General features: G+C 41.7%; 1 protein-coding gene across 9 annotated transcripts in view; it reads right to left on the reverse strand.

The window, feature by feature from the left end:
• SLIT3 (slit guidance ligand 3) overlaps positions 1-14,713 on the reverse strand; it is a 468,187-nt gene that overhangs the window by 191,013 nt on the left and 262,461 nt on the right. For all 9 annotated transcript variants that reach the window (XM_086851329.1, XM_086851327.1, XM_086851328.1 and 6 more), the window contains one exon: positions 14,097-14,168. In XM_086851329.1, coding sequence (XP_086707455.1) covers positions 14,097-14,168 — 72 coding nt within the window. The remainder of the gene's footprint in view (positions 1-14,096; positions 14,169-14,713) is intronic.

The raw sequence follows: 14,713 nt of genomic DNA on the forward strand, positions 1-14,713 counted from the left end.
ACATTTCAGAAAGAGGGATTTTCATTAGATATAGGGAAAATGTTTCCTACAATTAGAACTGGAAAAATAGAGAAAAGAGCTGTTACAAAGTGTGCAGCCATCAGGAGGGAAGCCTGTAATAAAATACTAAATGAATCACTGTCAGGAATGGCATTGGATTCAATGGGCCTGCCCCAGGGAGGGACAGAGGATGACAATTTCTGACCCCCTCCAGCCCTCATACAGCACCCACTAAAACTAACAGCAGCAATTCCAAAAAGTGAATCTAAATCTATATTTAGTAATAAATGCAGGACTTGAGTTTCATACGCTGCCATAATTAATGTTTGTAATTAACTTTCAGATTGCAGGGCAAAAGGAGCTATACTTCCAGTAGCTGTAAAGAGCTATTTTTCACACAGGTGAGGAGGAATTTGCATTGAATTTAATATTTACTGTTTCAAATGGCCTCTGATGAAAAAGCTAAGTGGCTTTGGCACTCCATCCCTCAGCACTGAGTGCAGTCACCCTCGACTTTGAAGGAATCCAAGGTTTGCTTGTTAGTCAATGCCCAAAACTCAACTTCATCTCCTCTGAGTTGTGGTGAGCCCCGAGTGCCTCTTGTACTCAATTCCCTGATCTCACCACAGACTGTTTAAGTTAAAGCCCACAACTACCATGTGGGCAGATAATGAAAGCAACTGATGCTGCACTGATTAATCCGTTACTCGGCACTGTTAGAAAACATAATGATCTCACAAGGGGCCTTATTCACTGACATGGAGCAGCAGAGTTCCGAGCTGACACCTCAAATTAGCAGCACAAGCAGTAACAGCTGGGGGTTTGTCTCAATATTTGTACCCAACTCTAAAATGAGCTGGCACCAGACAAGTGCTATTTTTAAACACAATGTTAGCCCAGGCGAATAATGGTCTAAATAGTCTCCAGGTGACACGAAGAAGCCACTGAAATAAAAATAACTGGTTGCCAAGTTGTGGTTTCTGTTCTAGTATTAGTCTTTTGACAATGTGTTCACAAATGTTCTCATCACAGCAACGTGAGAGGCTCCAGCATTGTTAACTTGGGAAGCTGACATCAGAAATATGAGTATCTCAAGGATACACAGGAAAGAAAATCTCCGTTTTAGAAATGTATGGAAAACATAAAGAAAATAAGCTTAGCACAGAATTATGCACAAAACTGCCGACAGTGTTTATTGCTACAATTGTCTGGTTCTTCCCATTCTGTGGCTGATTTTAATTTGCATGTAACTGTCAGATTTTAACTATTTAAGCTTATTATAAAGGCCAGATGTTTAAGGTAGATTTTTTTTTTCCCTTGAAGGAATGAGATTCCTCTCAAAAACATCAGGCTTTAGGGAAACTAAGTTATTACAATAACAGATTCTTTGTTTAAAATGCCTGTTTCGTCACCTGGCAAGAACAAGGATGCTCACATTTGCCCACAGTGATAACTTTAGGACATATTAACTTAAGTCCTGTAATTACTGCATTAATTCTCCCTGGTGTCCTTGGCTGGAGTCTCTGGGATGGGCAAGCTCAGGAGCTGAGGTTAAGAGCAGGAGAGAAGGAAAAGGAGGACTTGCAGCAAGGAAATGTTGGACAAGCTATCCAGCTAAAGAGATTGAGACTAGGAATCAATGAAATAGGCAAGAGGTCAGATAAAAATCAAGCATGATCAAAATTATGGATGTTTGGTGATGTATGGCCAAACCTTTCCGGTGTTACCTTTAGCCATGAATTTATGTTAGATATGCACATACATATCATTATGCTTGAATTTACTTACACCAACACCCAAATAAATAAAATATTCCAAAACAAGACAAAGCAGAGAACAGGATAAGGTGAAATAAAACATAATAAAGTTTATACAGAGAAAGTGGGTACAAATTTAGATTGTGTACTTTGTTAGATGTCAAGAATGTCATTCATGTGGTCTTATATGAAATGTCTTATTGCTTCCCCTAGAGGAAGTTGCTTGTTCTGTGGACAGAAAGACATTGCTATTTTCCCACACAATCAAATCACCTCTATCAGCTGTATAAAATACATGTACCAGTTGCATCTCCCAGTTCTTTCTAACATCTATGCCTAGTGAGAGTTGAAAAACCTTTTTAGAGAAGTTTCAATCAGCTTTTCAATCTTTTACATGTCACTTTAATTCTAGCCAGAAAATACAAATTCCGTTCAGCCTAAATTAAAATATAAAAGCATTGGTGCAAAGACAAGAGAATGCAGAATTAAATTATTCTGCCACTGCTTTATTTTTGAATGAAAGATTTTCCAATGAGTTTTTCTTCTGAACTCAAAAACAGCAAATGAAACATTGGCTTTCCTTTTCTTTTCTTTTCTTTTTTTTTTTTAAATCAGGAAGTTTTCTCAGGTCTTTTCCCAAAGGCTACACAATTTTTAGTACACTGTATTGGGAATGCCTGCTGTGGCTCTAAGTCCCAATTACACCCACAAGTTTGATTTTGACTAAAAGAAATAGAAGTATTTCTGCGAGCACTGAGTAAATCTTTTGCATCATTAGGCTGGTTTTGATGTTTCTCTATGGTACCAAATTTCAGGGCTGATATTATTGCCTAGAACCACTGGGAATAAGTCCAATTGTCATAATACCCAGACCAATGTCTGCTGAAGTCAGAGCAAATCCCATTGCTGATTTCAGCAGGGAGTGAATCTAGTCCCTGCAATCCATTTATTTAGGCACAGATTTTCTCAGGAACCACAGAAATCAAAAATACAATTGCATTCTATTTAAACACTTCTAAATTTTGTTTTGTAGATTCATGAGAAAACCTCTTGTTCAATGAATTAATACAATAAACTTACAATGCAGTTATTTCACTTTAATATAAATTCATTGTTAAGCAGAGATGGTTTGGGGGATTTTTTTTTTTTAGGTTATACAGACATCTCTCATATCAACCAAGGCTCTTGGTGTCACTCAACTGCATGCATGTCAGGAACTGTGGTTTATGGATTCTGTGCTGCTCCTGACAAAATCAATGGAAACAGGACTGGGTTCTCAATGCATACAGGGGACTGAAAGCCTACCAGAGTGAATTTATGGAAAAGATGAAAAAGAATTAACAACATGAAGTCAGATTATGCAAACCTTAAATTTGTTGCATCAGCTTCTCAGCAAAATAAAACAGTCTCTCAGGTCCCTGCCTACAGAGTTGTTTCAGGTTAGTCCTTTCTGAAGATGAAACAGCTTTATAAACACAGTCTCATTCAAACAAACACAGTTCGACTCCAAAATTTGAAAGAAGTAAGCAACTTTGATCTTTTGTTCAGGCTGATGGCTTTTAATGATGGAGATTTCCAAGGAAAAATGTTTCAGCATTCAGTCAGCTGAGCGTTACTATTTCCTTACAGGACTTCACCAAAAGACATTCTAAAGAAATTGATTAACATTGGATCAGAAAAGAACTGTATCATTCTTCAAAGCCATGTTTTAATTTGTCCTGTCCTGAGTACACTGCAGCCTTAATGCTACAGCTGTAGAGCAAAAGCCTCTATTCTTACAGTCTGCCATCCTCCTCCGACCAACACACCACCAACAGAAAAGCCATTCCCAGTGGCAGGCAGAAATTAGTTGCCTTTTCTGAGGTAGGGAAAGTGACAAAAATGGACTTCTGCATCTATTATCGGAGCTCTGTGGCAATACTCAGCCTCCTTGGGATGGTTACTGTGCCAGCCCGTGGCCACCTCAATGCCGCAATGCGGCAGCGCCTGCGGGACTGCGGGAGCCTGCGGGGCCCGCGCTGCCCGCTGGGAACAAAGAGGGACGAGCCACCCACCCCAGAGTGACATGCCACTGCTGGCAGCTTAGCCAAGTGTCGGTGGAAAAGGTTCTACCAACGCCTTCTAATAGGCGGCAATGGGAATCCACAGAGAGGGGGCTGCCAGAATCCCTGGGTTCAATTTTCCCCCAACAGCAGAACCAGCAGGTCCTGCAGGCAAAATAATGCCCTTTATTGCTCTGGCCAGAGCAGCCATTCTGATTTCAGTGTCCCAGCTGCCCCTCAGCTCCCCAGGCCATTGGCTTTCCCACTGGGAGAGAGCAGCAGGAAGACAACTTCCATAGCTCCAGAAAAAGGACAATGGCCATGGTGCGGCACAGAACCGCACAGGCAATTCCTGGCTTTGGACAGCACAGGAAGGAAAACAAGCGAATCTTTTAAAGACAGACCACTTCACCTTAACTGCCAAAATTGCCTCCCCAAAGTTCAAGAGACTGAGAAGATATTTGTGGAATAATTTTATATTCTAATGGTATGTGATGTCCCTATCTGCAATTCAGCCATGCTAGAAAGTATGGCTAAAATACAGGCTAATATAAATCCACATGAATGAAATAGGGAATGTGTGATACACACATTCTGTGAATTTAAACTTGCATGTATGAGCAGTTGTTAAGGAAAAGTTACATTTATAGAGGAAAGAAATGCTTCAAAAGAACAAAGATTACACGTAGTTTCTAGACAAGGGCAATTATGTCTCTTGGCAAAGCTGGAAAGGGATCTGCTTTCCATCAGGATTTCATTTTAATAAGGCGCTAGACAGTGCTTGTGTGTATCACACAAGAAAAAGGTCAATATGTTTAAAAATGCCTATCTTTCCAATTTTTTCGTTTCTCCCAAACTCCACCTGCCCATGAGAAGCAGAAATACCTGCTTATATTCATGCAATACGGGTAAGAAACCGTAAGAATCTGACTAGCAAATACTCACAGTGTTTCATTTGCCTCCAGTCCACGGAGTGAAAAAGCACAAAATAAAATATACGGAGAAAAAATTCGACACACCCTGAACACGACTGTTCAGGAATATTCTACAAGAACGAGCAGTAGCTAAATAAAAGGACTCAACTGTTCTCCACACATGGCTGTTTCTCTGCATGCACCCAAAATAAAATATACCTGCCATTGCGGAGGGTCTGTCCTACGCGTTTCGGCTGGAGTGCCTCACCTGGTTCCTAGCGCCCTTCCCGCGGATGGCAAGACGGGATGTCTCACAGACAAGATGGACCCAACCCTTTTAAGACACCGCTGGAATTGCCCAAGGAGCCAGTAGGAAGCGTGGGTGCTGCAGCGTGGGCTCCCCCTCCCCAGAGCCCGCCCAGCCCACAACCGCCTCCTGCACCAACGGGGGCTTCTCGCGGCCTCCAAAGCGCCGTCGCAGAGATGCTGCATTGCGGCAATTTATCGATCGCAGCAGCCAAGTCCGGCACTGAGAGCCACAAACCAGGGATGCTGCCCACACTCCCTTTTCCCAACAAAGCCCTGCTGGTGTCAGACACAACCCAAGGTACCAGTGGTGAACACAGACCTTGCCCAGTCTGGGCTGCCTCACCCCTCCAGCACAGCCATCAGACTGGCTTCCACTGTGTTCCCTTCTCTTTACCCTCAAATAAACCCCACTCTGAGCGACAGTCTGGTGCCTGCAGACCAAGAAGCCTCACCCCACCCAAGTGCTGAGAAGACAAAGGGGACACAAGCAATTCTAAAAACTTAGTGGCACAACTGAACGTCGTTTCCATCAATGGCTTTATGCAGCCATTGATGCTTTTTCAACTGACCACGCTGTTTTCTCAGGTATCTCTAAAACACTCCAGCAACATCGAACATCATAACAAAGGTTTCTGGATGGTCTTACAGCATTTTTAATTTGTTTCTAGTGATATGCACATGTCCCAAGCATGGTGATCCGTCACTCGTAAAGACTAAAACCAACGCGTTCAGATTATTCACCCCAAAATAGAAATGTAAAAAATGTAATTCTGGTTCAAAAATATTGAGCCAGTTAACAAGAAACTGCTTCATTTATGATAACTTAATTAACATAGAAATTGTGATTATTTATCTTCAAATGACTTTGACATTATTCTATACTTCCATCTTTCAAGCAGCTCTTTCTTTTTTCTTAAACCCAAGACTAGATAAGCTAAGTAAATAAAATCTAATTTATATTAATCTTATTCCTTTATGATTTAAAAATTATTTTTCTTGATTTAACCTTAATTTTTAAATGCTCCCATCATCACATATACACACATATATACCTACACTATATCCATAACCTTTTGAACAGCAAGAAAAAATACACTATTTGATCTTTAGATCAGAAGCAGGTTTTACCAACACATTTTTTTCACGTGCAGATATAGTTATCTTCTTCGCTTCCAAGCAGTTGCAAGCTAACTATCTACGTATTGCTGATTTGATTTCTAATTTATTACAGGCACAATATTATTGTCCTAGCTAAAAATATTGGATAATGCCAGTAATATGTAATGCATAGTACCCTGGTGTCTGCAGCTACGGTTTAAGGTAAAGTATCTGACATCTTGCTTCAACTGGGAGCTCAACAATCCTGGTATACAGAGCTCCCATCAGAGTTTTACTCTCTCTTTCCGGGCTTCTGAGTCTTCCCTTGAATAAAGACTGGCTACAGCTCAGAGCCTTTGTCTGTGTCGTACTTAGCACAGCAGAGGGACAAAAGCAACCTCTGAGAAAGACAAACCATCTACTCCCCGACCGGTCACAAACAATGCCTTTAGTTGCGCACAGAAAAAACGAAGGGAAACAGTTATGTGTTTTGAAATGTTTCTTATATTGATCATTTTTCACTGTTGTGACTGAGCCCAGAGGAAGCAGGAGTCCTCACTTACACCACCAGCTCTGGACCCTGGATGGTGTTGCAGGAGGGCTGAGGACACCCTGGGATATCTGCCAGTGGTACCTCAGGAACTGTGGTGCACATACAGGCAGCCTCCCCCGGCCACAGAGGCTGCACTGCTGCCAACAGAACCACATCCAGCTCCTGGAGCTTCGTCATCCTGCTGCTTTGGGGAGCCATAGAAACAATGAACTGCAAAGTACGGCATAAAATGACTGCTCATTCACCTTGAGCTCATCATGTTCCCACAGAAGTGTGGCATCACCTCAACTTTGTCAGCAAGGAGCTTTATTCCAATCTAGTCTTCAGCTCAGCTCTTGGTTAAGGTGTTGCGCTGCACATCAGCAATAAATACACAGCTGAGTGTCCTCTGGATTGAGTCGTTCACATTCATTTGACTTTCAACAGTCAAAATGCTTGTTCTACATCTTTTATATTACTGATGAAGAAACTGTATTAGTCAAAGGGGAGGGAGGGCAGGTCACAAGATGAGCAAAGCATGCAAATGAAACAATTAGTATCGTGCGAGAGAAGGTTTGCCAGAAATCTCTGTATCTCCTGGAGTTTTGACTTTGGAATCTCTCCTGGAGCAGTGACTGCAGCACCAGGCTTAAACGACACAGCCCATAAAACTGGGCTTCCTCAAAAAACATACCGGTCAGTGATTCATGAAACCAATAATTCTAACCTGCCACTGCTCTTATCTTGATAAGTTCTGCAGTCTGTATGGCTCCAGGCTATTCTTAAAGGGAAAAAACCTTCCAACCTAATGGGGCAGGGAAGGAGAATGAGCACAGCATTCAACTACTACATATGCTCCAAGATGGGAAAAATCCGTCTTTCTAAATATGTAACATAATTAGGCATCCGGACCAAGGACTGATAGAAATGTTCATCAATTTGCAAGGACATGCCTGGAATACGGCAGGATTAGCAAAATCATTGATCAATGCATTTATGCAAATATATTCTCCCTATAAAGAGAGGGTTACATTACATCTGTAACAGGCACCAGTGATTTTCAGAGACCCTCTCTTAGCCACTCTTATTTGGTCTCGGCTGGTCTTTGATATAAAGCCTGTCACCATGGTGCCATCTGGATAGTGTTCCTTTCACCACGCCGTACTTCCAACCTCCCATTTGTAATCTGCTGTACAACAGGGGTTATCTCAGATTTCATTTCCACATCTTGAGCAGGGACACCAGATCTCCCACAGACATGCATCAGCAAATAAAAACATTTCTTATCGAGCAACCACGGACGCACCCCATCTCCCCTCCATCAACTTGTTATGTTGATGACGAATCTCCTTTCCCTGGGGTCCACTGTGGGGGCACTCCACTTTCTAAAAGTTCACCCAAAAAAGGGCATTTCTGTAGTTAATCTTATATGTGACTGTAACTGAAACCTTGTAGTAACCACAGCCAGGTTCTACGGGAGCATTTCTCCTTCCCTTACAGACCGACAGCGATACAGGAGGCAGGAAAAATGGGAGAAGAAACTACGAGACAGTCAAATAACAGAGTGAAGAGAAGGGGAAATTGCCATTTGGCTACTGATACCTCTGTACTCTGGGAACACCATTTCCCTATTGACAAACCAACTGTTGACTTCCTCTGGCATAACTTGATTGTCTGCAAGACAAGCTCAACATAGAAAACTGTGGCTACTTCTAGAAATGCCAAACTCCTTGTTTTTCACCTAATTACACCAAGCAGGTACACACTTCAATTATTCATGCACTGTCAGTGATTACTCCCATTACTTTTTATTACACATATCATTTTTTCATGTTGACTGATAAAATAAGTAAAGATTTTAAGTTGCTTCTATTAATTTACATACATTTGAGCTAATACACATCCTCGGGTAAAAAAACCCCACCATACAAACCAACAAAATAAACCCAAAAAAACCCCAAAACCCAAACAACAAGAAACATAAAACAAGAAATGTAATCATTTAAATTTCACTGTACTCAAGTATAAGCAAATTAGCTATGCACATAATTTGACAAAGAATTCTCATTTTCATTACTGTATTTAGTCATTTTGGTATCAGTTATAGGAACATGATTTACAGAGTTCAAATTTGATCCTGATTGCCTCAACCGATCGTAATTCCCAGCAAAATAGAGGAGGAAATCACATTTGTGTGGCATTTTCAGGCTTTCATTAAGCAATGACATCTCATATATTTAGAATTATGTCATGACTTTCGCTCCCTGTCTCTCCAGGTTGTGAAAGCAAATAAAAATCTTCTATCTAGTTAAGACATGCCCAGAATAGCATTTTGCAAATAAGTCAAACTGACTATCTAACTGAGTGTTCAGCATACAGAGGCAACCCTAGGAACAATTAAATCCTGGCTGTAGAACAAAATACTCATTCATGTTCAGAGAAGTTCTTAAAAAGTTTCCTATGACAAAAGGCAGTGTGCATTATAAGCACATTCATCCACCACATCTCTATTAGAAATTGCACACACTAAATCTTTCATGAAAGAATCATTTATAACAAGAACATATTGAATCCAAACAAGGACAGCAGGAATAATCCTGATTTTTACCCACTGGTAAAATGCTTGCAATGCTTGGATGTGGCAGGCAATGCATAGAACTTGGGCTGAAGGCCAGGCTGGTGTGACAGACCAGTTGTGTCCAGCAGACACAGCTCGGGGCCGAATCAGAGCTCGAAAACACCAGCACAGCCCTTGCAGCTTTGTGGTTTTGTGGGTTTGTCATGGAGCAGGAGGAAGAGTGGCAGAAATATATGGAGAGAAAAGGTTCTGCATGCAAACACTGTAAGAACAGTTTAAATTTCTCTCATTACTTTAATTTTGAGATTTTGGGAAAGTAAAGGTGGTGCATTTTTCTTTATCCCCAATTACGTTTTGCAATTAGAAAAAATTATCTTTTTAATATAATAAATTTAGGGCTGATTTGGAACTGAAATCACAAATATTAGGATGACCATACTTGCACTTTCTCATTATTACTTGTGGATGAATTGGTACGATTTTTCACACTAAGGAACCCAAAGTGGACTCATAGATCCCTGAGCGCGTGCGGCTACGGACTCAATGGCAGCCACTGCTCATTGATTCCAAAAGCAGGTGAAACCCAGGAGCGAGGATTTTCAGACTCAGCCACATGATATGAAGGACCTACAATTAATGTAGCTAACAACAAACCCTCAAATCATTCTGTACTAGCTCTGTACAGCAAGAACCCATCTGACTTCTTGAACAGAATACTACCCACAGACCTCCTAGGATTAGCTCTTGGTATGATTACATCTCATGCAATGAACAGAATGTGTTCAAGCTCTGGACCCTCTGGCTATCATTATAAAGCAGGAGAAAAACAGCTTTTACAATGTTAAGAAAAAAAGGAAAATACTCCACCTAAGTTGTCAACAGTGACTTGTAATTCTTTCTGTGCTGTCCACACAGTACAACTCCCATGCCACAGCACAGTTTTCCAGTTACCCCGGAGAGACAAAACAATGACAAATAAATTAATGGGCTTTCTGCTAAACTGAGTTCTGTTTCTTACTGAGAAAAATGGTTCAGCCTTCCCAGTCTAATGACAATAGTATGCTCAGGCACTCAGTATTACCAGTTTATCCAGTTTGAGCTTGTTGAACCATCTTGAAATTAATTTATTTTATTCATGTGTCCTGAGAGACTGGAAGTGAAATTCTGAATCGTGGATGTGTTTTATCTCATATCCTTCATAATTTTTGACATTTGGAAATAAAACCATGGACTAATTTCTAACCCACCAAGTATATAAACAGCGTATTGTCACAGCACAAGAAATAGTGGCTGAACATTTTGAAGACTACATTCAGTTTTTGGTCTGGTTTTTACTTTTTTTTAATAAACTTTACTCATACTTACAGCTACAGTAACAGATATTTCTCAGTAAGACTGTTATTGCCAGATATTGCCACAGGACATAAGTAAAAATTAAGCAGAGCAGAGATCTTCTCCTAATAAACAAATATTTAATTGGAGGTTTCCCACACATTATTTTCAACTTTTCTGTGCATTTCTTTGCCAACAAGTCATAAGACAGTTAATAACTTTTGCCACTCATTTATGAATATATGCCCATTTTGCATTTTATTGCTGTTTCAATTGTTGCACACACTTTTCTATGTCTTGAAATGCAAAACCAAACCCATTGAAATATGTTTCATGGTCTTATGAAAAGGGGAATTATATCAAAAAGATAAAAAATCCTATTTTATCAACAGATAGGAACCAAACACTTCATGGGAATCTATTCAGAAAATCTGAGACAAGAACAAAGCCAGCCCCAAAGCAGAACTACCAGGACAGGATGTTTAAGTCCATCAGTTCTGCAGGTCATTTCTCAGACATTATTTTCAACTTGCTTCACAGGCAAAGACAATCAAGAGAAGGCACCAAATCATTTTATACTCAACATTTTTGCATCTTTTACCCCAAAACTCAGAGTTAGCAGTAGTACTCGGCAGCTGCTTTAGCGTCTCTGTAGGTCAGGCCTTAAAATCAGTGACACTTTCTGTGGCATTGGAACACAGAGGCTCCTAAACACTGAAGTGACCAAGACACCGTTTGTGATGGGAGCCACGTTCTGCACCCTGGGCTGCTCCAGGCTGCAGCTGAAGTTCACAAATCCCTGCACCAAGTACTCCAAAATAAGGCACAAATTTCAGTCTTGCTTTTATCTCTTCCTCTGCGTTGCTAGTTGGTACAGAATGTATTTATAACACAAAACAAGAAAATGAGAATAGTAAATGAATAGTAAATGACTTGTTGATAAGAAGAAAAAAGTCACACGGGTCATGGCATGCTCTGCATTTTGAAAGATAACTGCACAAAAACCTCCTTCTCTTCCTACAGCTACTGAATTATGAAGCTTCTTACAGTCATGTTTTTTGAGGAGCTCAAGGTGAATGAAACGCACAATCCAGAAACCGAAGTTGTTTCTAAAGAAAGTATTCTTAGTTTATTTTTTGTGCAAGGCTCTGCCCCGAGATATAGACAAAATTTAGAACTCTGTAGACAGGCCGTGTGTGAGGAGAGAAGTGCAGAAATGGAAACACTGAATATCAGAAAGGTCGTGAGATTTCAGTAAGATAAAGAAGGAATACATTATTTGGTACTTTGGCAAAACTGTTCAAACAGATAATTAGATTTTTTTTTGCAAGAATCATTGAATATTTTCTACATACTGCATTCTATGCTAAAATATATCTGCATAATGTACACTGTGGGTCTGATATGTTGAAATTTGGTTTCACTTGTTAATGTTCCAGATTGCTTTAAATTTTAACATTTATGACTGCTTTACAACTGAAGATATTATATTCTCTAGGGCATTTAGAAAATTTATTTTGATAGATTAATTTCTCAGATTTTCTTTGAAGAAAAATGTGGGAAAAAATTCAGATTATATTGGACATATAAAAGACACATTTTGTGACTGTAAGAAAAATAAGTTTAGAAATAGATACTATCAATCTGTTTCCTCATCTTTTAGAATTAATATTGATTTTTTTTCCTGTAGCAGTTTGTCTGTGCTGAAAATTAAAAATGCATTAAAGAACTGATTATGATCTATTTTATATATCCTCATTTTCTCCCACCCACAAATGACTGGCATAGGAGTAACCAATTAAAAACAGAGGGAAATAAACTAATTTAGCATTTACTAACTACATCCTGGGGAGAAGGAATGCACTCCTAGCAACTTCTGCAGAGCCTGCAGAACTCAGTATATTGCAAAAAAGGGCTTCATTTATTGTCCAACCTATTTAGTGAAAGTTACAGCAGTCTGCTGTCAGTGGAGGACTGATTCACTCTCTGCAGATACAGAAAATCAGTCCATCAAAAAAAAAAAAAGCAGCCAGTTTTGGAGAAGTTAATTTTTTTTTTTCCTTTCTTCTTTTCTTTCACCACACAGTAGACTTTTCAATCTGACAGACAAGTAAAATTTTATAGTGGTAACACATCACTTTTCCTGGAAAGTGCTATTACTATAGAATTCCAACAATACTTTTGATAACGTAAGTTCCCAGATAAGAAACTCTGCCGAGCCCTTTTGCCAGCTCAATATGAGCAGCTCTTACTATCTGATGAACACCAGTGTTGGAGCCTGGGGACAGAGGGGCCGTGACAGGCACGGCCACCAGCAGGTCCCTCAGAGAGCTGAGCTGCTGCTGCCACAGAGGGCAGAAGTGCTTTGAGCATCGCCAGGAGGTGGATCCAGCCCTTGGGAACAATCCTGTGCATTATCCTGTGCATTATCAGACGTGTTCAGACCCCCGTGGTGTGTGGCACAGGGCTGCCTCTCCAGCCCCCGCTGCTCTGCTCCTCTCAGGAGCCCAAGGCAATGTCGTGACTCTGCCGAGTCTCAGGTGCCGGCAGCGGCTGAGGCAGGTGCTTATTTTATCCACCTACCATTTGCTGTTTCATCCCGTGTAATTTAAGGGCAGGCTCTGCAGCAGCCTGGGCAGGCCTCCCCTGCTGTCGGAAGGTGTGCGCTGGGTCAGGGCTGCTCTCCCGTCACCTCACAGCGGATTCACAGGGGCTGAATTTTGGGGAGGTCGTGTGTCCTTCCCACCCCTTTGGGCTCACAATTACCTGCTTTCACGAGTACTGACGCTCAGCTTTGCAGGATTAACTTTCGGGTGACAGGGAAAGCTTTATAGCAGTTCATATTGTGAAAACCTATTCTAAAAAAGATCTTTAAGTGAATAAGTTACTATTAGTAATAAGCAAATTATCTGCTCGGATACCGCGTTCAGGGTAATATTGGATTTACATTACAATGACAGCGCTCTAAATGTAATGTGCCGCTTCTCTGTTGGAGTCAGCTTTCACCGTCAAAACCTTTTTTTCAGTACGTGCTGCAGCTTTAACAGCCTATGTGTAAAGTTTGTGGTACACGAAGAGCACAACGTGGTGTTATTTCAGCCCTCAGAGAAGGATCCTCCCCAAAAGCCAATGACTGCACTGAACGAGCCTGCCAAGCGCCCGTCTCTCCTCCCTCTTATACCAAACACCTCTGAAACAGCTTTTGTCTAGGGCAGCGGTCACACATCTCGTAACACTGCTCCCCACCAAGCTGTCAGCCATCCTCCGCCGGGCAGAGGCGGCCCGGGCCGGATCCCGGCCGCGGATCCCACAGCGGCCACGCTGGGAACGCTGCCGAAGCCCATGTGCCCCGCCGCGATCCCGCGCCCCTCACGAGCCGGCTCGCGCGGTTTAATCAGCAATAAGCCCCACACCGGGGGAGCCGTGAGGGCGAAGCTGCTGAGGGGACAGCGAGGCCGCGCAGCCCCCAGACCCAGCAGCACTGCAGCACGGGGACCGCCACCCCCTCAGCGCCCCGGCACCAAGTCAACTCACAGGATCTCCAGGTCGCGCAGGGCTCGGAAGGCTCCATCTTCGATGCAGCTGATCTGGTTGTTGTCCAGTTGCCTGCAGAAAGGAAGGGAGAGGATGAAGGCTGGCTCGGAGCGCCAGGTTGGGGCTTCCCCGTCACCGAGGTGTCCCTCCACCCCCTCGCAGCGCCTGCTCAGCTGCCACGCTGCTCGCGGCTGCCTGACAGCGCTGCACGCTCCCGCACACTGAAGCCTGGCAGGTCTCAGTAAATATTAATTGCGCCTTTTTTTTTTTTTTTTTCCTCCCCCCCCCCCCCTTTTTTTTTTTTTTTTTTAAGGCAGAAGGGAGTAATTTCATTACATTAGGGCATCCAATCCATTATGAGCTTTTACCATCATGTCACTGAAACAATTTCATTAAGCTAAAGGCCTGTAAATCATTGGAGGTCACTGGGCTGCCCTCCGTGACCTCCCAGAATGCTGCTTTTTCTTTTACTGGAAGTTGGAGTTCTCTGTCCTGACAGTACTAAATCTTCAGGCTTTATCTACCCAAGAGCTGTGAGAGTGCATAGGGAATATACCAATTCCAAATTAGACTCAACTAATCTAATTTTATAGTCTTTTTATTATTCTAAGCACCAA

Source organism: Cyanistes caeruleus, chromosome 15 (assembly GCF_971803275.1).
Source record: "Cyanistes caeruleus chromosome 15, bCyaCae1.hap1.1, whole genome shotgun sequence".
NCBI classification, from domain to species: domain Eukaryota; kingdom Metazoa; phylum Chordata; class Aves; order Passeriformes; family Paridae; genus Cyanistes; species Cyanistes caeruleus.